The sequence below is a fragment of the Camelus dromedarius genome, chromosome 16 (genome assembly GCF_036321535.1).
Source record: "Camelus dromedarius isolate mCamDro1 chromosome 16, mCamDro1.pat, whole genome shotgun sequence".
Classification (NCBI taxonomy): Eukaryota; Metazoa; Chordata; class Mammalia; order Artiodactyla; family Camelidae; genus Camelus; species Camelus dromedarius.
In genome coordinates, this window is record NC_087451.1 from 37,505,097 (window position 1) to 37,528,469 (window position 23,373).

The 23,373-nt window shown below is 52.0% G+C and overlaps 1 protein-coding gene across 8 annotated transcripts in view; it reads left to right on the forward strand.

The window, feature by feature from the left end:
* Positions 1-23,373, forward strand: part of RGS9 (regulator of G protein signaling 9) — a 112,495-nt gene that overhangs the window by 51,159 nt on the left and 37,963 nt on the right. For 7 of the 8 annotated variants that reach the window (XM_031468935.2, XM_064495634.1, XM_064495632.1 and 4 more), the window contains 7 exons: positions 9,575-9,671; positions 13,421-13,471; positions 14,883-14,989; positions 15,176-15,227; positions 15,485-15,543; positions 16,758-16,834; positions 21,020-21,101. In XM_031468935.2, the coding sequence (XP_031324795.2) occupies positions 9,596-9,671; positions 13,421-13,471; positions 14,883-14,989; positions 15,176-15,227; positions 15,485-15,543; positions 16,758-16,834; positions 21,020-21,101 (504 nt within the window). In that variant the 5' untranslated portion in view covers positions 9,575-9,595. Of the gene's footprint in view, positions 1-4,596; positions 4,834-9,574; positions 9,672-13,420; positions 13,472-14,882; positions 14,990-15,175; positions 15,228-15,484; positions 15,544-16,757; positions 16,835-21,019; positions 21,102-23,373 lie in introns of those variants that run through there. The other variant, XM_031468931.2, reaches the window with a different exon arrangement.

The window sequence follows — 23,373 nt, forward strand, 5'->3', positions numbered from 1 at the left end:
CAAGGCAGAGCTTCTCCCTTCTGTTGTAAAGGTTGTAAAGGCTCCCTCAGACCACATGGCCAGGCACAGGGTGTCCATCCTGGGGACACGTGGGAGGTGGGATGCATCTTGTGGGTGATGTATTTGGGGAGGAAGCGGCTCATTTTGTTCTGGGCTTTTGAGACAATCAGTGTCGGAAGAGATCAGCTGAGGATTTGGTCCTAGGTCACTGGGCTACCCTTTATCCCACCCACAGCCACATTTCAGAGCACGGTGTCCAGCTTCTTAGGCTTAACTTGAGTAGAATTAGCTCAATGCTTTGTGACAATAAGAGCCTTGCTCTGAGCCCCTGGAGCTCAGCAGATTGGTATAGTCAGTCCTGCTTTGTCCAGGACTTTCAGAGCTAAAACCTGGACAGTCCTGGGCACACTGGGACACTTGGTCACAGTCCGTCCACCTACTTGTGCAGCTCATCCATAAAACAGAGAAGGAGAGTGTTGTCTCACTCAGAAAGGACCCTTCGAACCTATCTCGCAGACACTGGCTCCTAAAAGCAGAAGCCCCTTAAGCCTGATCTCCGAGAGCCGTCAGTCATCTTCCAGGATTTCCCCAGGACTGCCTTCTCCCAGACAGGGAGGCTCGGAGAGTAATTGTCTGGAGACATTCTGTTTGTTTTTGAATCTCAGACATTCTGTTCCATCTTGGCTGTCATCTGGTAGATTTTTCTGGTCTTTACCGTGGCCTTCTGACTAGTGTCTTGGTTCTCCAGCTCACCAGACTTTACCCCGGCCTCCTCTTTTCCACCCTAGCCTCTCCTCCTCCACCCCAGCCTGCCTACCTCCACAATACCCTTCATGAACACATTGGTTTTCTTTCCCAAACCAACGCTGACCTTCTCAACCTAAAACGCACCCCTGACTTCCCGTGGGCACAGGATGAAGTCCAGCCTTCTCAGCCTGGCCATTCAGGATTCTGCTCTGACCCATCTCTCTGGCTTTACCTCCTACTGGCCGTCCACTCCTGCCCTCCAGGGAAATAAAACAAAGCAGCCACAAGCTCTCAGTGGGGCTCTTGCCCCTTCTCACCTTTCTAGGAACTTGATGCCCTTTCAGGCCTCAGGTCCTCTGCTGGGAAAGCCCTTTCTCCCCTCCCCCCTGGCTGAGCCCCCACCCCTTCTCCTCTGCGGCCCAGCCCAGCGGCCCCTCGTCTGTGACAGCCGGTTCTCCCACCCCCCTCTGAGCAGAGCCACTTCCTTCTCTGCCCTGCAGACCCTGCCTGCACCTCAGTCCTCCTCTTTCCCTTTGCCTCGTGGGGAGGAACCCTGTCTGTCTGTGTGTCCTGAGGTCCTCGGTCAGCTCACGTTGCTCCTCAGAGCAGGCCTCAGGAGCCCCTGCCAGGGGGCCCTTGACGATGAACCAGCTGAACTGGGTGTCCAGCCTTCTGGGGAAGGACCCGGAACAAAGGAATGTGGACTTGAGTGCGGCTGTCATTCACCACTCAATGAATATTCAATGAACTATCAGTGAATATTTATGAGATATGCCCTGTCCCCAGTGGGGGCCTTACATGCATTTGCTCATCTATTCTGTAAGTCAGAGTTGATGTCACCATTTTACAGAGAAGGAAATGGAAGCCCAGAGAGGTGAAGCAACTTGCCCCAGTCATAGCCGCTAAGCCACTTCTGGAACAGCATGTGCTAAGTGTGTGTGTGCGATGACACACAGTGAGCCACCTCCTATGGCTCCTGCGGGCTCTTGTTCTAGTACTGGCCATACTCCCCTCACCTGGTGATTTCCAGATCACCGTCCCAGCGGGACCAGTTGCTGCTGCCCTTGGAGTTCACGGCGGGCTTGACTTTCTTGGTGCCTCGCAAAGAAGCCTTCTGTCGGATGGCTTTGCTTTCCTGTGTGGAGTCTGGCCTCTCCTCTGGCTTCAGGAGGGAGCGCGGAAAGAGAAGTGTTAGGAGCCCTGGGCAGAGCGCGGTAGCCGTGCTCAAGTCGTGCACACACACAGCATCGTGTGCTCCTGTGCTAGGCTGTGCCCAGGGCTGGGGACACCGTGAGGATGAAGGCAGGGCCCCTTCCTCCTGGAGCTTAGCGTCTGCTAGAGAAAGACAGATGTATAAGTGAGAAGAGTGTTCTGTAGGTCCTGGGAGACGTGGTTAGAGGCCGTGTCTGTAACACAAAGCGGGGGAGTGGTCAGTCCTGCTGGGGTAGGGGGATCAGCAGCTTCACAAGGTGGGTGGTAACTGAGTTGAGGTCTGAAAAATTAAGTTTTTTTTTTTTTTTTCTGCCAGGCGGATGGGAAGATGAGTGACATTTTAGACAATACAAAACTCGGACGTGTGAAACATCGCGGTGCTGGGGGAGAGTCATGTGGGGACTGGGGTACCCGGCAGGGGGCAGGGGGTAAGCAGGGGCAGGACGGCGGTGATGGAAAGGCTGGAAGTGGAGAAGGGCCCAGAACTGGGGAGCTTCGAGTGTCTAGCTGAGGGATTTGACGCTTTCTGTGTTCAGTGAGAAGCCGTTTGACGTTTTCAAATCAGGGGTGAATAGAATGTGTTGCTTCTCATGTTAGAAAGATGGTTCTGTTTAAAGGGTATGAGTGCTTCTCTACCCCAGCTGCACTTTACAAAATATTGATGTCAAGTCACCATCCTTAGAGTTTCTGATTTACTTAAGATGTAATTAAATAGTTAAGTTTAGTGGAGCCCAAACATTGGGTGGTTTTTTTTGTTTGTTTGTTTTTAAAGAAAATCTTTCCAGGTGATTTGAATGTACAGCCCGACGGAGAGCCCAGGGACACTCGGTCATACCTGGAGACGTTCTGGGTTGTCACGGCTGGGGAGGGGGTGCTCCTGGCATGTAGCAGGGACTGGCAGGGTTGCTGCCAGCCAGACACCCATGAGGCACAGGACAGCCAGCCCCGCAACAGAGAACGACCCGGCCCCAAATGCAAGAGTGCTGGGGCTGAAGGGCGCGCTGGAGTCTGGAGACAGGCTGGTCTGAAGGCAGAGGGCAGGTGGGCAGAACCTGCTGGTCCAGGAAGAAGGTTAGATGTGCCTCAGAGGAAGGACTTAGTGAGCAGATGGGAGATGTGTTAAACACAGAGGTGGAGTCCACCGCAGCTGGCCGCCACTGGCCGGGTCATATAGAAAGCTTCCTGGGCCTTTTGGCCAGGGTGGGAAGAGCAGGTTTGGGGGAGAGACTGCTAAGCACCGATTAGGGTGTGGTTTTCCCGACGGTCTGGGAGACTTCGGGCTGAGGTGGCCGAGGGCTCCGCTGGCCTCTGTGTGGACAGGCTTAACAGCAGGAGCCTCCTCTCCTCTGTTTGCAAAGCAACCCCATGGCTCTGGGTCTCGATCCCCATCTTTGTACAGGAAAGTACTGATTGTTATTACCCTCCCAGGGAACCTGCCCTGCCTCAAAGGAAAATTCCAGCCCAGAGATCTTGCAAAGTGAGTGACAGCTCCTTCGCGAGGAGCAGCGTGGGTGTGGAAGGTGGGAGACGTCGAGCCCTTCAAAGCCATCGTTCCTGCTCCTTTGCGATGTTGGGGTTCCCTGACACGCCTGCAGTCACGTTGCATCTGGAGAGGGGGAAACGTGGGGCTCACTCCTCTGTCCCCACTTGGCCCCCAACACCGGGTCACGCAGGGTCCAGCGCGGCCTGGTTACCCCTCATTCTCATGTCACTTGGGAACCAGACGTGGCTCCTTGGGAGGTGCGGGGAGCTGAGTCTGGAGAGGAGCGACGCTGACATTTGGAGTGGGGGTGGCCGTCCTTTCCCTCATCTCTGGAGGGATGCCCACGAGGCACGAGGAGGAGGGGGTGAGAGCTGGCAGCAGTTTGGAGCACACAGGCGAGGGCTCCTCGCTCTCCGGGGAGCTCGGGACACCACTTGGACCCTCTCCTCTCTGTGGTGGGCACAGGGCTTTGGCTGACGGAGGGGAAGGCAGAACCCAGAGCCTGTGTTAGCGTCCTTGGGCTGCCAGGACCCACCGCAGCCGGGGTGGCTTCCGTGACAGATGTGTGCCTCACAGCCCTGGAGCCAGGAAGCCTGAGATCCAGGTGTTGATGGGGCTGGTTTCTCAGCGGCCGCTCTCCTTGGCTTTCAGGCGGCCGTGGGTGTCCCTCTTTGGGGGCCCGTGTCCTAATCTCCTCTTCTTCAAAGGAGATCGGTTGCATTATCATCCTAATGACCTTATTTTAACTTAATTACCTTTTCAAAGCCCCTCTCTCCAAATCCAGTAGCATTCTGAGGTCCTGGGGGTTCGGGCTTCAGCCTGTGAATCTGAGGGGTGGGGCACAACTCAGTCCATAACAGAGTCTCTCAGAGACAAGGCCACCAGCCGGAATGTGATGGTTTTCTTCTTAGGTGACTGGGGAGACCCTTCAGAAGAACTGACACGAGGAGAGTTCTAAGGAAAATTGACCTAAATCCCAAGGGGCCTAATGCCCTCAAAGTGTGCTCGAGGTCCCTGTGGTGTCCCCTCCTCCCATCAGCCGTTCCTTTCTGTGGAGGTGACACACCTGCCAGCAAGAAAGCTGACTCCCCTCATTGTGTTTTTAAAATAACTCTCATTATTCCTCCTCTGAAGGTTATTTTCAAACTCTTTAGAACTAGACTTTTTTTTTTTCCTTTACTGCAAAGAGAAGGAATCAAATCCCCTGACTTTCTGTGGGAGAAACTCGGGTTTCTAACTCATCAGGTGGGTTTCTACTTCTTCTCCAAGATACGAGCCCCCTGAATCCACGAGACACTGCTGTTTCAGCTAATGCACGGTTTGGGATGGACGCGGACACTCACCTGGCAGATAACGTGGGGAAGGGGAGGCTGAGCTTTCACGTCGGGAAGGTAGGCACTTCTTGGAGCAGCAGGTAAATCCGAGGCTCACAGTAGGCTCAAAACTCCAGCAAAAGTGACTCCTGCAGCCTGTGGCTCCTCGGTCCCCTGACCGTGTCCAGGGGAAGCAGGCCACCCTCTGCCACCCTACCCCGGGGCGTCTCTTTGCTTCCCTCTCTGCTGTGGGTCCCTCGGCTGACCCAGCGAAACCTCCTGACATCTCAGAAGGCCGAGCCCTGCAGCTCCAAATGGAGCCGAAATGAACAGTTTCTGTTCCAGAGCATTTCTAGGAGCCGAGAAAGCGTCTGTGCAGATGGAGCTTGCAGTCAGTCTTGCTCAAGGAGCCCCGGCCAGTCTCGCACCGGCTGAGCGGCTGGCGCTGTGCCCGGAGCGGCCTGACCTTGCACCTGACCTCCGCCCTCTCTCAGGATTGTGGTCCTGCTGCAAATGCTGGTTTAGCAACAGATCAAAATAGGAAACCCCAGCCCTCGGCATTGACTTAGGACCTGGTCTGTCCCACACTGCTTCCCCCGTTGGGAAGGTGGGAGCCTTCCAGCTTCAGGAGCTGGCAGAATGGGGGGTGGCGGGTAGAATTTCTCCAGTTCAGGGCTCCCCTGCGTGACCTGTCACCTCCAGTGCAGCCCAGTCAACCTCTCTCTCTCTCGTCTTTTAAAAAAATTCTATTCTATTGTGATAAGAACAATTCACTCGAGAATTCACCAGTTAAAACTTTTTTAAACTGTGCACACAATGTTGTTAACTGTAGATACAGTATTGTAGGGCAGATTTCAAGAACTTAATTCATCTTGCTTGACTGTAACCTTATGCCCACTGATTAGCAGCTCCCCATTTCCCTGTCTGCCAGCCCCTGGCAACCGCCATTCCACTCTGAGTCTATGAATTAGCCTATTTTAGATAGTGGAACTGCGCCGTCCTTCCGGGACTGGCTTAGTCACTTGGCATAACGTCCTTTAGGTTCATGCGTGCTGTTGTGCATTGCAGAATTTCCTTCCATTTTTAGGGCCGAGTAGTAATTCACCGTCCCATGGATGTGCCCAGTTTTCTTTATCTAGTCGTCCATCAATGGCCACTTAGGTTGTTCCTCATCTTGGCTGGTGTGCGTAGCGCCCCCATGAACCTGGGAGCTCTCACATCTCTGAGATCCTGATTTCAGTTCTTTCCGATAACTACCCAGAAGTGGGATTGCTGGATCATCTGGTAGTTCTGTTCTTAATTTTGGGGGCAACTTGCATACTGTTTTCCGTAGCAGCTGCACCATTTTGCATTTCCACCAACAGTGCCCAAGGGTCCCAAATTCAATCCTTCACTTTCCTGCGTAGAGAAGATGTCACACCATCCCTCGCTCAGAGTACAGCCGCCGTCTAGGGAAACCCTTCTCACCCTCTGTGAACGCTTTTTTTTTGATCAGCTCAGCCATCCTCTTCTTCTCCTGCCTCTAGTCCAATCAGTACCTTCCCTGGTTTTTGGTGCATAATTCAGCCTGCATTTGCTGTCTGATGGACACTGTGCATCGCCCGGTACTAAGAGCTTTAAATGCTTAATGTCATTTAACCTTCACAGCGTCCCTCTGGTTGGGGGGTAGTTACTATCGTAATCTCTGTTTTACAGAGGAATGCGTCTTAGTGAAATTTAGTGATTTACTTCGCTTACTTATCAGAGTGGGGTCTGAACTGAACTTTTTTTGCACCCAGATCCCTAGTGTTTATCTTAGATAATTTTTTTTTTATCTTCATACAAATGTCTTCCCAGCTCTCCGAGGACCAGGAGTCTGTCTTTTGCCTTGCTGAATCCCCGACAGGGTTCGGCCCCTAGTACATGCTCAGTAAATACCCACATATGAATGGTTAGTAGCATAGGGTTTTTATTCCCTGGCATCTAAACACAGCTCTGCAGGCAAAGTTTTAAAGATGCCCTCATTATATGAATGCTACTGATATTAATGATTCTAAGCACAACCACTGACAAATATCTCTTTGTATAAAGTCTGTATCTTTATGTTTATGTACCTTTGTGCGTATGTAACGTGTATGTGTTCTTACAAAGCATTTTTACACAATTAGATTCTCAGCAATTACAAAGCCCTATTAATTAGCATATGCTATCATTTTATGGTACAGGAAGGTGATTCAGAGAGGTTAAGTGACTCCTACAGTTAGGACAGAAAGGAGACCCCTTGAGGCTGTGAGATCCGTGGGTTCCTTTTCTTTGGACCACAAGCACATGCAGACTCTAAAAGGACTTTGGAAATTGTAACGGGCTATATGGTGTGAGGGAGTGTTATTTTATTACATAGCAGGAGGCTAATGATGATGTAACCAAGTTAGTTAAACCAGGGGAGGGGGGAAGCAGGCAGCTGAGGGAGCTGTTTTGCTGTGGGTAGTGGCTGGAATGCGGGCAGGTTGGGTTTGAGGGGCAACCCTCCAGGGGGATCTGTCCAGCTGTGCGCAGCTGCCCGGGCCTTGGGAGAGGGCTTCTGGCGGGAGGAGGGCAGGAAAGGTCTTTGTTCCCACTTACTCGTTCATATTCCGTGTTTTTGCTTCTGCTGCTCCTGCAGCCTGGAATGCCCTCCCCCACCATCTGTTTCCCTTTCTGCTGCCTAATTCCTATTCATCTTTTTGAAGATTCACTCCAGGAGTGACCCTTCTGACCCCCTCCTGGCCCTGGTGTGTCCTGAGGATTCCACAGACTCACCTTTGTCAGTGTGCTTCCCGTGTTGTCCTGTCATATCCTGGCACTAGACGGTGAACCCCTTAAGCTCAAGGACCAGATCTTTTTGTCTGGTTTCCCAGAGCCAACCGTGACTGCCTGGTTGTTGAATGACTGACTGGTCATTTGCCAGCATGTAGAGGGCTGGGGGAGTGAATGGTTTCTCCATCAGTGAGGGGTTTCCTGGTGCAGCATGAAGTTTGAAACCTCTGCGTGGGAGGCTTCATCAATGCCAGTCACCAACATTGACCAAACACTTGGGTTGTCTTTTTCTAATTGTGCCAACCCATCCAGTTTGTCTTAAAATATCCTTCAGTTGATTTTACTCCCATTTCATTTTTTTCAAGTGGAAAAACATTTTTTATTCATCAGTGTTAAAAAAAAAATTACTCTGAAGACAGTCCGCTGGGCTGGCCTTGTGAATGCCTTCCCGCACTTCGGTCTTCCTTGGACAGTTCATTGAGTCTCTTTGGCTTCCACTCTCTTGTCAACATTTGTGAATTGCGTTCGTATCTCTCACCCTTATGTCCTTTGAACTTGGGACATTTATTTCCAGTCACCCTCCAGACATTGTGGATATCTCAGCAGCCCTTTGCAGCCAACATTCCGAAAGCAGAAGCATTTGCTCTCAGACAGTGCTCCTTCTTTTGAATTTTCTATTTTGGCAACTGGCAACTCCAGTCATATAACTTACAAACTTTGGCAGTTCATCTTTGCCACCCTTACTGAACCAGCCCATCCCTTGCAGGTTACATGTAATTCCAGTTAATTAGAGTTAGAACTAGGGCCCTGGAAGCCATGCCTTCCTCTCATCTTTCCTACCACTGCTTCTGTTTATTTATTAATTCTTGCACCAGTGATTTACTGAGTACCGTCCACGTGCCAGGCACTGTTCCAGGCAGTCAGGATACAGCAGCAAACAGCAGAAGACAAAAAATTTGCCCTTGAAGAACTTACTTTCTAGGAGCAAGGGTGACACACAGTAAGCATTACGATAAGCAGGTAGATTATTCTGTGTGTTAGAAGGTGAGCACCCTGGGAAGAGCAGGTAAGGGATTAGGGATGCTGGGGTGGAGTTCAGGGTTGCAGCCCTCAATAGGATGGGGTGGGGGTGGGGGGCTCCTGAGACTGTTAGAAGAGGAAGGAGGTGAGGGAGTGAACCTTGCAGGAGTCTTGGGAAGAGTGGTCCAGGCCCGGGGAATGGTCAGAGCAAAGGCCCTGAGGCAGGGGGCTGGGCACGGTCAGGGAGGAAGGGGTCCCGGCCGGTAGGAGAACTTTGCCACTGACTCTGAGTGGAATGGTCCTTGCAGAGTTTCAGGCAGAGAAGGGACACATCCTAAAATAATTGGAAGTCCCACACTGGCTGCTCAGCTGACGACGGACCGAGGGGTAAAGTGGCAAGGGACGAGGCGCCGTCACTTCCTGCCCGGACTTCTGCAGTAGTTTTGAACAGACCCTCCACTTTTCTCTATCTTGGCAGACTTCTTCATACTAAAATGTGTTTCTCTCTAGCATGGGCCACGTTTCCAAAACGTGGGCCCAACTGCACGGCTCTCCAGCAGTAGCTGCTGGAACAAAGCCCACAGCCTGGGAGAGGCGCCCGAGGCTCACTGTGATCTGGCCTCCAGCTGCCACTCCAGCCTCCTCTCCCGAGGTTTCCTGTCCCTCTCACACCCAGGGCACCGCCAGCCTCCCACACCTTTGCTCGTGTTGTTCTCTGACTTTCTGTCCAGCAAGACCCTTTTTTGGTTAAGTCTCATCTTCCCTTGAAAGCCTCTGCCGAGTCCCCAGATCAGAAGGCATCTCTTTGAGTCTCACACCGGGCGGGGTGTTGGTGTCTGTGAACTGCGTTTCGCGCTAGTTGCCTGGTAGCTGCTCGCTGCCCATCCCGGTGGTGGGCTCCTGGTTGTAAGCGCCTCCCTCGTGTTCCTCTTTGTATCTTTTGCTCCCTTGGCGCTGCAAAAAGGACCGTTCTCAGCCTTTGAAATGGTTCTGCTCAGCCAGCATTTGTGGTTCTATCTTGCAGATTGAAACTCTGGTGAAGGACATGCAGGACCCAGAGACGGGGGTCAGGATGCAGAGCCAGAAGATCACGGTCGCCAGCGTCCCACACGCCATGATGGGTAATGTGTCTTGTGATTTAGTCTTGGCCTGGAACAGACCACACGCAGGGGCTGGCAAACTGCAGCTCACGGGCCAAATGCTGCCTGTGTTCTGTATTTGTGAACGTAGTTTTATTGGAACACAGACACGTCCCCCCATATGTATTGTCTGGCTGCTTTTATACTGCAAGACAGAGTTAAGTAGTTGTGTAGGGGCCATATTATGGCCCACAAAGCTGAAAATATTGACTGCTTACTTGCTGATTCCTGGACCACAGCTCCTTAGGAGGGAGTCAGAAAGGAAAAGAGAAAAGAGAAAAGAATTCAGTGGGTCACTTGGTAAAGCCGTTCTTCCCAAGAGGTCATTTTAAAAACCTTTACTGTTTATTTTTAATATTGTTTGTCTTGTTTGTTTTGTTTTAATAAAATCAAGTAGCAGAAAAAAATACTATTTGGCAAAAAAAAAAAAAAAAATTGGCCTTTGTTTGCTCCATCCATCCCTGTCTTCTGATTCACACTTAGACCCCTCTTAACTCCCCCAAGGGGATGATGGTACCATAGTCTCCTTCCTCTGGGTGTGGGCTGAAGGACATCATTTAAGGATATCGGCCGAAGGGGCTGGACCCCAAAATAGGAATGCATTTTGATTAATGCGTTGCGTATGTTTTATGATTTTTGGTCTTGTAGTAAAGAGTCTGTTTCCTGCTGAGGGGCGTTGTCTGCAGAAGCAGACAGCTTCTCGAAGCACGAGCCAGGGACGGGCCACTGTGCCGCTAGCCTTGTGAGCCCTCGCTCTCCACCCCACCCGAGACCTGAGTGTTTTTCACTCAAGGTGCCAGAGTCTTTTCAGAGGCAAGTTAGCTGACAGCGTCCCGTTTCCCTTTTGGATTGCTTGGGAGGAGGGGTGCCCCTGCCAGCTAGGTGCCTCTTGGGTTCCCTGAGTGCAAGCAGCAGAAGACCAGCTCTGGCTGGTGGGAGCAGTAGAGGAATTGACTGCGATCCAGCAGGGTAGCTCACAGAAAAAGAGAAAACTCTGATGGGCTAGACTTGGGAAAGGCTAGGAGCCAGAGTAGCCTGGGCTCCCAGAAAGCAGGGACTGATGGGCAGACTTTTCAAGGTGTCTCTGCTCCCCTCCCCCGGCATTTAAGATGCAGGTGTGATAATTCTTCCTGAGGGCATCCCCGACCCCGCCTCCCCCCCCCCCCCCATTGTCATTAACTCTGGCTTGAATTCACCTCTGGATTGGGAGACCCTCAGTGAGGGGATATCTCATCTTGCTCACCTGGGTAACCCCAGTGCCTAGCACAGCTGTGGGTCAGGGTGGAAGTTTAATAAAAGGTCATTGAATGTGTGAATCAGTCCTGGTCTAGCACGCTGCCCAGAGGGCACTGGAGGTACGCTGGGTTTGAGCCCTTTGGGCACCTTATTCTTGCTCTCTCTCTGTCTTTTTTTTTTTTTCTTCTTCTTGTGTAGCCCTAGTCTTAATTTTCTTATTTTAAAAGCAGGCATATCGATCCTTGCCTAAGGAAATGACTGCAGGAATTAGATGAGATTGTGCTGTGCATGTGGCCAGCGCTCAGTGATGCTCCTGGGGGGGCCGGCACCTAGCAACTTCCTGCAGCGTGTCAGTTACTACCCACAATGGACGTAGGGAGAGATATGACCATCCAGCCCCTTCTTGCAGATGGGGATGTGGAGACACAAAGACTTCCAGCACCTTGTCCCCATGTCACTAAACGCGTACGTGGCTGAGCTTAGATTGGAGCCCAGCTACCTGACTCCAGCGCCAACACTCCTGTCGATCGTCACACGCGGTGTGAGCTGCTTTCCTCCTTGCACCCGTGGCCGCTTAGTGCCTGGATCTGGGTGGGGCTGCCCACCCTTGTCCCTCCTGCCTGGGTGAATTCACCCAGGAGGAGCTGTGTCCTGGAGCATTAGCTGTAATAAAAGCAAATTGGCTCATCGCCATCCAGCTCCTCAGATGGCAGGTGACCCAGGACTTCCGGGGACCAAGGTGGCTGACGTGGGAGCCTGAGCTGCTGGCTGTGCCGTCAGCACCGGTCGGTCACGTGTTGGAAATACTGGTGGCCCCATAATCTCATTTGATCTATTTCAGGAAGCAGTCGAGTGGATGAGAAAACCCTGGCTCCTTGGTGGAGAGTGCTTATCTGCTGTCTGCCTGGGGTTCTCCTTCCCTGGCTGCGCACCACCAGTGCAGAGCCTCGGGGTGGAAGGTCTGAAACACCCAGTCCTAGGATTTTAAGTAGGATTCTAGATGAAGAATTTTGCTTTTAAAGAGCCAACCAGGGCTGAATAAAGCCAAGAGCAACAGAGAACCCACTGAAAGCCGTAAGGTGGGCGTGTGGGTACTGGGAGAGGACGTCTGGCTGTGTGTGCCCCGGGGCGTGCCTACAAAGGAGAGAGCTACAGATTGTCCATCCTCAGCCATGCTGTGGGCAGGTGGTTAAGCCCAGAGCATGTATGAGGCGCCATCAGGGCCTTCCCTGGAGGGCGTCAGACGAGATGCCCCTTAATCACCTTGAAGGAGGGGAGTGTTGTTTCCAGCAGTCCAGCCACAAGGACACAGGCAGTGGGGTTTCAGACCCTGACCCTCCTCTTTGGTGTGTTTTGTGGGCCGGTTCCCTTGCAGGCAGGCAGGGGACTCAGCTTGACTTTTGTAAAGCAGGCTGGAGTTGCTGGAAACCGTGGTCATTGGCAAGGTGACGACTGAGTTGGGATGCTTGGTTCCAGAACATCACGTCTTTCTTCTTGGACGGTGCTGCCCACCTCCTACAAGGAGCACGTTCTGCTTATGGGGCTGGAGGGAGGTACACGGCCTCCTTGAGTTCCTGCAACAGCTCTGGACTTGCTGGTGGAACTTGGCTTGCCTTGGCCCTTAGACAAATCTGAATCCGGGCAGAGGGTGGTGATGGGAGGGATGCATCTTCCCTCCTGACCTGGTCCCTGTCTGCCTCTCCTGCTGTTTTTCATGCCAGTCTTCACTTTGCGTTGTTCCCAGGCCAGCCCCTTCGACTTGCTGGGCCCAGGGCGAGAGTACAGACGGAGCCCACATTCCACTGTCTGAAGTCGTAAATCAACCCTCAGAGTTACTAAAATACGTCCCACCCTCCTGCTCTAACACAAGTACCTTGAAAGCCAGGTGCTTAGAATTCTAGGGCTCTCTGGCTCTTCAGAGTTTCAGAATTTAGATTTAAGACTTTAGAATTAGATTTAGAATGCTCTGACTCTTCAGAGTTCTGCCTGGGAACTTGGGGGTATAGGAGAACCAGCCCTCCCCCCACCGTGGCCCACCCCCACTTCTCCTCCCATCCCTGGCTCTGATTTACTCCCATGTGTCCAAGCTCCACCCAGAACCTCACGGGCAGCTTGCTTTGGGTCTGTTTCTTTTCATTGCTAAGTCTGATGACTGTTTGCTTCCTACTGGATGAATGAGGGTCCATGTGCAAACTCCTGTAAGCTGAGAAAATGAGTACCCAAGAGAGGTAAAGACTGAGGGTGTACAGGGAAGCGTAAGCTGGAAATCTGGCCGGAGTCGGATCATGGATGGCCCTGAATTATGGGCTGCAGGGTTTGAACTGTACATGGTTGTGGGCAGGGTGGAGGGGAGTCCCTGAAAGCTTTGAGCAGAAGAGGGGTGAGATCACAGCTGAACGGGGAGGAGGCCAGTTGGGCCGCAGCGCGGAGGAGGGCGTGGAGGCCGGGGGTGTGCCAAGAGGCTCTGACGTTTGCTCACTACCTCTGCTTTGCAGGAAGTGAGGTTCTGCAGTGGATCATCCAGCGGCTTTGGATCTCCAATCTGGGTGAGAGCTCGTCTGGCCCTCAGTTACCAAGGACCGCAGTCCACCGAGGGATCTCTGAAAAGTAGAAACTAAATGGAAGCTTCAGTCTCTGAGAAGCTGATCTTTTAATTGGAGAGACAAGGCCTTCATGTGTAAAACAAGCAAAATCAAAACGGGAGGCATGACAATCGGGGGGACAAACTTTTGTTTCATACAAAGTATTGAGAGCATGTAAATAGCAGGAGCGATTGGGGAGGAGTCAGTCAAGGAAGACTTCTTGGAGGAGGTGATGCATATCTACACCTGTTCTCGAAAGCAGCGATGCATGTGAATTGTGGAGGGGAGTCTGGAGGGTCTGTCTTCCCAGGGGGGCAGTTATCAAGAGCATTGATGTAGAAATGGAATGAAGAAGAAATGGTCACGAGGGGAAGTTGGGTACAGCAACTTCATCTGGGTGTGGAGGGTGGTGGGCGGGTGGGACGCACCTAGTGTATTAGCAGATTCCAAGTTGTATCTGGGAGAGAGGCAACAGTAAGCCACAGGAGATTTTTGAGCATGGCAGTGTGTATGATAATTGTATTTCAGCTAGGATGTTTGGCAGCAATTTGAAGGATGGATTGGAGCAAAAGACTCTGGGACCAGACTTGCCACTAGAAAAAAAGGCTGTTGGTACAACCAGGTGTAAAAAAATGAGGCTCTGGTCTCTGATAGAGGGAGGGAGACGTGAAGAGGGAGGAAGTCTTTCCACTCCTTGGAGACTGAGCTCTGGGATGGGATGTGGGTTGGGCTTTGGAGCCTGGAGGACAGGAAGGGATGGAATTTTCTCTCGATGGTAGAAGGACACCTGCTCTCATTGGTGCCTCTGAGAATGAACTAAGACAGTTTTGTTTTAACTGATGCGAGTCCAGAAGCAAGACCACGTTTCCAAGCAAACTGAAGAGGGGTGGGAGTTAAAGTGAGGTGGGGAGGAGCCAGAGGATCTGGCCCTGGGTTGCAGGCAGAGTTGAGCTTGGAGTGGAAGTTGATTTTAAACATGGGCTCCCCTTCTCTCTTGGAGTGAGGAAGTGGCTGCTGGTCAAGCCGTCTCTCCCTGTCCCTGGGGCTTCTCCAGACCCAAAGAGCCCAAGGATGCTTCTCCAGGATTTCCCCGTCTTGTCACCCCAAACGCCTGCAGTGAACGCCCTGTGGCATCTGTCAACATTGGGCTTCACGGGCTCCCCTCCAGACTGACTGAGCTGTCATTCCTGGGGTTGGGCCGGGGGATCCTCCTTTAAGCATGCTCCCCATGGCTAAGTCCAGGGAGCGCTGTCCTCCCTCCTTGGATGACATGCTGTTAGGAGGGGGGCACCTCCCCTGGAGTTTGGGGTGCCGTGTGGGGGCCAGGCAGTGAGCTTCTGCTCTTAACTTCCTTGTCCCGACTGCTTCTCCCCAGAGGCACAGAACTTGGGCAACTTCATTGTCAAGTATGGCTACATTTACCCCCTGCAAGACCCCAAGAACCTCGTTCTCAAGCCTGACAGCAGCCTCTACCGATTCCAGGTGAGTCTTGGCCTTGACCTTGGGTGTGAAAATGGGTCTGAAAAGATAACTGGATGGCTTCACAGCCTCATAGATCTATGGAAACAGTGGAAGAGGCTAAGGTGGTTTTATCTTGTCAGCTACAGGACTGGGGTCCAGGGGATCTCAGCCCAGAGTGTAAGCGTGGTTTCCTGGTTTCTTTTGTAGACGCCGTATTTCTGGCCCACCCAGCAGTGGCCGGCCGAAGACACAGACTACGGTAAAACCCCACACCTCCTCCCATGCCTTCGGTGGTGCTTCACAGGCTGCTTATTTACTCGCTGCGTTTTGGTGGCATTTGTCTTGCTGTCACCACGACCTTTATGTCAGTTCGCATCTGTATTAGAACTGATCCCCAGGGGAAGTGGGACCGGGTCTGCTGGCTGTGCTCTTCACCAAGCCGAGCGCGGCAGTCTCACGCACAGAAGGGTTTTGGAATTTGATGATGATGGAAAATGTCATTGTTTTCTTTTCCAGCTATTTATCTGGCCAAGCGAAATATCAAGAAAAAAGGGATTTTAGAAGAATATGAAAAGGTATAGAGATGCTTTCAAGTATGGGTTATTATAATTGAGTGGAATACAGTCTTGAGCTGTTTTCCCCTGTTCCCCTGTTACTACTTTCATATGTACCCATCCATCCCTCTACCCATCCCTCATCCATCCATCCATTCCTCATCTATCCCTCCTTCATCCATCCATCCCTCATCCCTCCATCCATCCCTCATCCCTCCATCCATCCCTCATCCCTCCAACCATCCCTCATCCCTCCATCCATCCCTCATCCCTCCAACCATCCCTCATCCCTCCATCCATCCCTCATCCCTCCAACCATCCCTCATCCCTCCATCCATCCCTCATCCCTCCAACCATCCCTCATCCCTCCATCCATCCCTCATCCCTCCAACCATCCCTCATCCCTCCATCCATCCCTCATCCCTCCAACCATCCCTCATCCCTCCATCCATCCCTCATCCCTCCATCCATCCCTCATCCCTCCAACCATCCCTCATCCCTCCATCCATCCCTCATCCCTCCATCCATCCCTCATCCATCTATATATTTAGAAGCAGGAAGCTGAGGTAGATTCCCCGCCATGCTGAGCTGCCATTTCTCCTGCTGTAATTCAGGCCACCACCTCAGTAACTCCTGGGCACACAGTAGCTTTCACCGTCCCTAAGTAATATGACTTAATTAATATGTGTGAGAATGCATATTACAGGATGAACAGATTTGAACTCGAGTTTGTCATGGGGAAAACAACAGTATAGATTTTTGTTTTAGGCAGAATGAGTCAGATTTCTCAAAGAACACACCCTAACCTCCCAAAGGCTGGATTTCTGGGCAGAGAGCAACCATCTTACTGCACTTTTATTTTTAACAAACATGGTTTGAGAGGAGCCGACATCGCACCAATGTTAGGGCTTATCTTCGTGGGTTTGCGATGCTCTGTTGTTGAATGTTGTTTCTGTATTCTTCGCCACACTACTCCCCTCTTCCTCATCAGATTTGGGATCCGTTTATTGAACACAAAAATCCAAGCCAAGGCATGGCTTCTGTTGTGAAGGCTTTTTGAGCATTTGGTGCTACCCTTTGAATGAAGGCCTTTGCAAAGCTGGGCTGGGAGACCCTTTGTCCAGGTCTAGTTGATGCAAAGTTGGGGCCTGCCCTCTCTGGCTTAGGGCTTTCTACCTTCTGCACACAACATATGTCATGGGGCTAAGCGTTCTCATTTTGTTTTCCTTCTCTAGGAAAATTACAATTTCTTGAACAGAAAAATTAACTACAAGTGGGACTTTGTGGTTATGCAGGCCAAAGAGCAGTACCGGTGAGTGAGAAATCGTGTTGGTCCTCTGGTGCTGCTTCCTCCCTCCCCTCTTCTTTGTTTTCTTTTAATAAAATAAACTTTCATTGGGAGTTTATGTATTAAACAATGGGCCGGGCATAGGGGATGTAAAGGCATCTTCTAGGGAGTCAGGCAGACAAGCAAACAGGCCATGATGCTACAGTGAATTGAGAGCCACATGTCCGGGTTTGGAGAAAGAGCTGTAGAAACAACATTGGATCTGGAGGCTGCATAGGATGTATCCAGGTGAAGGATGCTGGTGGGGGCTGGGGAGGAAGGGTGAGATGGGAGGAAGGATGCTCTGAGCAGACAGAACCAGAGTCTGGGGCAAGGGAGTGCCTGCTGGGTGCAGTTCCCTGTAGTTGGCACAGAGAGCGTGAAACTGGCAGAAGTGAGACTGGACATGTTAGCAGGAGCAGATCATGAGAGGGCTTTGTGCTAAGGGTCATGGGGAGCCATAGAGAGATCTTAAACAGGGGAGAGATGTAATCAGATTCATCTGTGAGAGCCACCCACTACTGGTCCTCATTTGCCAGTTCAAAACTGGACCTGAAAGATCCCTTGGAGTCTCTGCCTTGTCCATAGGAGCCAGATATAAATGTTAGGAAGAGTGTATCAGTCAGGATGAGGTTAGGCTGTCGTAACAAACAGCCCCCAATGCTCAGGGGAATGAAACCACAAGGTTCATTCCTTGCTGGTGTTACATGTCCACTGTGGGCCAGCTGGAGCCCTGATGTGCTTTGCACCCACTGTGTGATGGTTAATTTTATGCGTCAATTCGGTTCGTCCACAGTACCTAGATAGGTCATCCAATACCAGTTTAAGATGTCACTGTGAAGGTATTTTTTAGATGAGATGAACATTTACATCAGTAGACTCTGTGTAAAGCAGATTGCTCACCAGAATGTGGGTGGGCCTCATCCAATCAGTTGAAGGCCTTAAAAGACTGATGTTCCCCCCAGGAAGAAGCAATTCTACCCCTAGACTGCCTTTGGACTCGAGTTGCAATATCAGTTCTTCCCTGGCTGGTGTGTCCTGCAGAATTTGGACTTGCCAGCCTCCTCAATGGTGTGAACTAAATCCTTAAAATAAACAAGTTCTGTCTCTGTCTCTGTCCCTGTCCCTCTCTCTCTCATCTATTCTATTGATTCTATTTCTCTGGAGAAGGCTGACTAATCCAAGTACCGGGTCTCATCACAGAATTAGGTTGGCCATGTAGGTTGGTTCATGAGGTAGTCGTTTTGTTACACTGGGTCTCCCAACCCGGACCTCTTCTCTGGATCCCAAACTCAGCATCCAGCTACATACTCAACATCTCATGCTGATGAGACAGGATGCATCCAGGTGAAGGATGCTGGTGGTGACTGGAGAGGATGTTACACCTCAAACTTAACTAGTCCATGTTGGAATGTTTTCCCCCTCCCTCCCCAAACCTTCTCTTCCCTCAGCGTGACCCCCACCAGTACAAGGAACCCCCATTCACCTCTCCCCCACCCATGTCCACCGTTCAGTACTCCAGTCCTGTTGCTTCCTCTGGCAAAACCCCTTCTCCCATACCTGCCCCCTTCTGTCTGCCTCCACCGCCTCTGCCCTGTCGGCTGCACCATGGCAGGGTCCTCCCAGCTGGCCTCTCTGCTGGCCTTTGCCCGATTTTTGAAACACAAAACAGAATCCTATCACATCATTTAGAGAGAGAACCCTCCTTTCCAGTGTCATGTGCTCAAAGGGGCTTTTCTGATTAACTGTTAGTACCGCACACATAGCATCCTAAAACGGAGTGGCTCCAGGTGGCAATGGTTATTTTATTATATCTCTGTAGGTCTGGAATTTGGGGCGGGCTCGGCTGAGCAGTTGTGGGTCAGAGTCTCTCGAGGGGCTGCGGGTCAGAGGGCTGTGCATTTCTTGTCCTCATCTGGTGGCCTCTGGGTCTCTCCATGAGGTCTGCCTGGGGCTTCCTCAAAGCACGGTGGCATCTGGGCAGTGACACTGCTGACAGGTGGTTGGAAGTGTCCAGGGCAAGTACACCGGCGAGGAGGAAGGTAGCTGTACTGCCTTCTAGAGCGCAGCCTCGGGAATCACAGAGGGCCGTCTCCGGTAAACTCTGCTGGTCAGAACTGCCTCCAGACCCCACCTGGTCTCCGGGGGGGAGGACACAGACCCACCTCTTAATGGAAGGACTTATTCTTAAGAATTACAGACAGATTTAAAAAGCACCCCCTGGCCGTCCCCGATTCTGCGTGACAGGACACGCAGTGTTTCCTCATAGCTCGTCACACAGTTTGTAATTTTATATCTGTTTCTTGACCACGTGTGTAATGTTTACACCGAAAGCTACTCAAAGGCAAGCAATGGGTCTGTGTTAGCTTAAGCTAAACACCGTAGCGCATCCAAACACCGTAGCCCGGGTGCCTGAAACAGCAGACACTGGTTTTCTCACACTTGTGGAGGCTGGGAGGCCCAAGAGCAGGGTCCTGACGGGGTTTGGTGTCTGATGAAGAGCCTCTTCTTGGCTTGTAGAAACTGCCTTTTTGCTGTGTCCTCGCTTGGGGGAGAGAGGGAAGGGGAGAGAGAGAGAGAGAGAGAAAAAAAGACAGAGCGAGATGCTCTTTGTGTCTCCTGTTAACTTGGGCACTAATTGTATCATAAGGGCCACCCTCATGACCTCATCTAACTACTTCTAAATTCCAGTTACCTCTTAAAAGTCCCCATCTCCAGATACGCTCACGTTGGAGCTTGAATATATCAATTTGGGATGGAGGGCACAAACATTCATTCCACAACAGTCTGTTTGGTTCACCTGTATACTCCCAGTGCCTGGCGCCTAGTGGGAAATCAATAAATGCACGAACGAACGAATGAATGAATATTGATTGTAATACTGTTGCTTGAAAAGATTGATCGCACATGACAAAGTAAGATAATTCCTTGCGTACTGCTTCTCTTGGATCCCATTCATCACGACTCTCCTGCAGTCATGCCTGTCACGAAAAAGCCGAGGAGCGTGGCCAGGAGAGACATCGCTGTCATTAGCGGCCGACTCGGTCTCCAAGGCTGTCCAGTGTCCTGGGAACTCCGCAGTGCCTCCGGCCATCTGCGGCCCGTCCTCCTGAGGACCTGGGCTAGTTAGCCCGGTAGACAGCCCAGTTAGGTTGGCGAGGGGAAGGGAGCGACAGTGTTTCTATTTGATTTCCAGAGGAGGTTGCAAAGCAGCCCCCACAGGAGTGGCACTCCCCCCCCACATCTGGCTCTCTGGATGCTGGGATGTTATTCACGATCCCTTAGCTGGCACATAAATCCGCCGACGCTGTCTCGTGGAGGGCATGCGCGTCATCCCACGTTGCCTGGGAAAGCAAGCATCATCGCATGTGAGTGCAGGTCGCCATGGACATGGTGCTGAAGGGGGCCCGTGGCGCGATAATGCACGTTACCCTGCTCCTGTAGGAGGAAAGCGCAGCGATCATTTCCTATCCGTAATAGGAAAGGGGGAGACCGGGAGCTAAAGGGGGAAATAAATCACCTTTTATACTCGTAAGTTGGGCTCAGAAAAACCCTGACTTGGCATGAACCCTTTGAAGTGACAGAGTGGAAGTGACAGGTTGAGAGAGACAAGGACTCCCTGAGGCCAGTGCTTTCCCCGGCACAGGCTCTGGCAGTGCTGGCTGCCGGCTTATTCAGATGCTGATTATGGTGTTTGTCACAACCGGGAAAAATTCAGAAGCCAGGTGGTCCGGTGTCAGCCCAGAGTACCTTCCACACTCGCTGCTCCAGTGGTGAAGTTGGCGGGGATGGCTTGTTCTCGGGCGGGTCCTGTTGGCAGGGGGAGCTGACCAGACTCCAAGTTCAAGTCCCACCTCTGCCACATGCTGACCATGTGACCCTCAGTGGGGCATTCAACCTCTCTTTGCTTCAATCCCCTGAACTGCAGAGTGAGAAAGACTCACTGGGAGGATTCAGTGAGTTCACAGGTGTGAAAGTGTTTAGCAGGGTGCCTAGTGCAGAGGTGTGATGTTAATGTTTGCGGTTTTCATGACCATTATTACGGCAGACACAGATGATTTGCGCAGATCGGGAGAGTGGTCCGGGATGGGGTCCGTCAGGAAAGAGGTCCATGACTGAGCAAAAGATGCAAAATCTTACTGGCCTTCCATGTGGCTTTTGGCTTTTCAGGGCTGGAAAGGAAAGGAATAAAGCAGACAGGTATGCGCTGGACTGCCAGGAGAAGGCGTACTGGCTGGTGCACCGATGCCCTGTGAGTACTACCCTCTCTGGTGTCACCCGTCTCTTCTCGTGCCTCCCCATCCTGGACCCACCACCCTCTTTTGCTGCTTCATCACCCTGTGGAGCTAGAATTGAATCTGCAGGAGCTGCTGCTCAGTGTTGAGTTAGCATCCAAGTGCCTCTTGGCTGGAAGAGGAAATTCACTGTCTGGATGGAGTCTGCCCGTCCACTGGCGTTAGCACTGAGTGAAATTACTATGGGAGGGACCTGCATGAGTCTGCCTTTTGTGACGGCTGGGACTCAATACCTCGGAGAAGGTATAAAGAAAGAAAAAACTAGGACACAGGCTCTAAAGCAGAAAAAACAAAACAAAACAAAACAACCCATCACATGCTGTAGGGACGCGGAAATCTGCCCGGCCACAGCCATGCCTTGGGTCACTCGCTCCCTCTTTTTCCTCCTCCCGAGCGGGTCCCCAGCGGCGGAGATGGGAGGAGGGGAGGAGAGATAATGTGGGCTGTCTCATTGCTTAGAGCACGTTGCATCTCTGGCTGTGGGACTGTAAGTGGCCTGGAGAGACAAGCTGTACGCAAATGATGTTACTTGTCACAGCTCATTACTTGGGACTGGTAGCCTCATCTCCCAGCGCAGAGAGGCAGGCTGTAACCCTCACCCGCGGCGGTGAACTCCGCTGCCTCCGTTTACTCCTGCGTCATACACACGTGCCGCCTACGGGTCACCGGAGGTGGGAGATGTGAAAGGGACTCTGAAAAATGATGAGTTCAGAACAGGTGTTCTTCCTCTTCCTCCTTTAGTTTTCTTGCCTGACAAGAAACCGGATTCTCAGAACCAGAAAGTGAACTGGGTCAGTCACGGTGCCAGAGCTTCTGGATTAAAATAAATTTTTTTAAATTCATTTTTTAATGGAGGTCCTGGGGGTTGAACCCAGGACCTCGTGCATGCTAGGCACGTGCTCTACCACTGAGCTATACTCCCCACCCGCAGCTTCTGGATTTTTGAACTTCAAGCCCATCAGATTTCGGCTGTTCTGCTAATTTTCTTTCTACGTTCAAAGCACACATCCCATAAGGTGTTCCAGCCGTGAGGGCATTGGTTTGGATGCCTTGTTGTGAGGTTAAGGTCCTGGGGTTGATCCCCAAGAAGCATGTTTGGTTTTCCTTTGTTTCAGGGCGCCTCCACTATGTAGACCAGCTCGCCAATGCTGGACACAGGTCCCTGGGGTCCTAAGTGAAAGAGTGGTTGACTCAGCACAGGGTCCTGAAGGTCAGAATCAAGCATATGCCACCCCATTGGTAGTTGGGGAGTGAGATCTTCGTGTGAGTGGGAACCAGACATTGCTCAGCCCGTATTCAGCCTTCTGTCCCTGAAGGGGGACGCTTGGTGAGGATAACGGCAAATGGTGGACAAGCCGACTCAGTTGACCAGGTGCGCTGGTGTCCAGTGGCCCCCGTGACCAAAGCAGTCCTGCTCCTCGTAGGGTGGAGCGTGGCTTCCAAATCACATGGAGAGACTGCGTGGTGTGGGGATGCAGGGTGCCTATACCCCTCCCCAAGCGATGTAGGCTGGCTGTGCACGTCTGCCCTGGTCCCTCTCCTTCTCTCAGTCCCTGCAACCAGGAGGCCTACAGGGACACAATGAGAAAGAGACTTTCTGAGTGCTCCCCTGTTCTCCTGGGGTAGGCTCTCAGGCCCCACACTCAGGCTGAGTGGTTCTTCACCGTCTGGTACAGAGGTACACACGTTTGATGTGTCTCCGTATGACCACGGCTGCCATCACCTCCCCTGTGTCCACCACCTCCGCTGCTGCCCCCACTTTCTCCACCTCTGTCACCGTCACCACCACCGTTGTCACTGTCGTTGTCGCCGCCGCCATCAAGGCAGACCTGCGAGGAGAACTTGCAGTATGCTGCGCCTTGCTCTGCACGCACCGTCTCATTCCACCTTTGCAGTCTTGTGTGCGCGGCAGTGTGATTAGTCCCATGTTGCTGATAAGGAAGTGGAGGCTGAACGATATTGTTATCTGGCTAAAGTTACGCAGCGGGTGAGTGCCGGGGGATCTGAGCCCACCCAGGGGAGCCCTCGCTCTTGATCCCTGGGCTCTTTTGCCTCCCACGACGGTATCACGTGATCTCGTAGTGCACCCAAGGGCTCCTTGTAACCTCCTCGGCCATTAGAGCGTTGCAGGGATTGCTGGGGCTCTAGCAAACATGGCACCAGGGTTCGGGGGGCCTGCTGCCTCCCTGATAGCACTGGGGGGCCAAGTTCAGAACGAGGCTCTGAGGT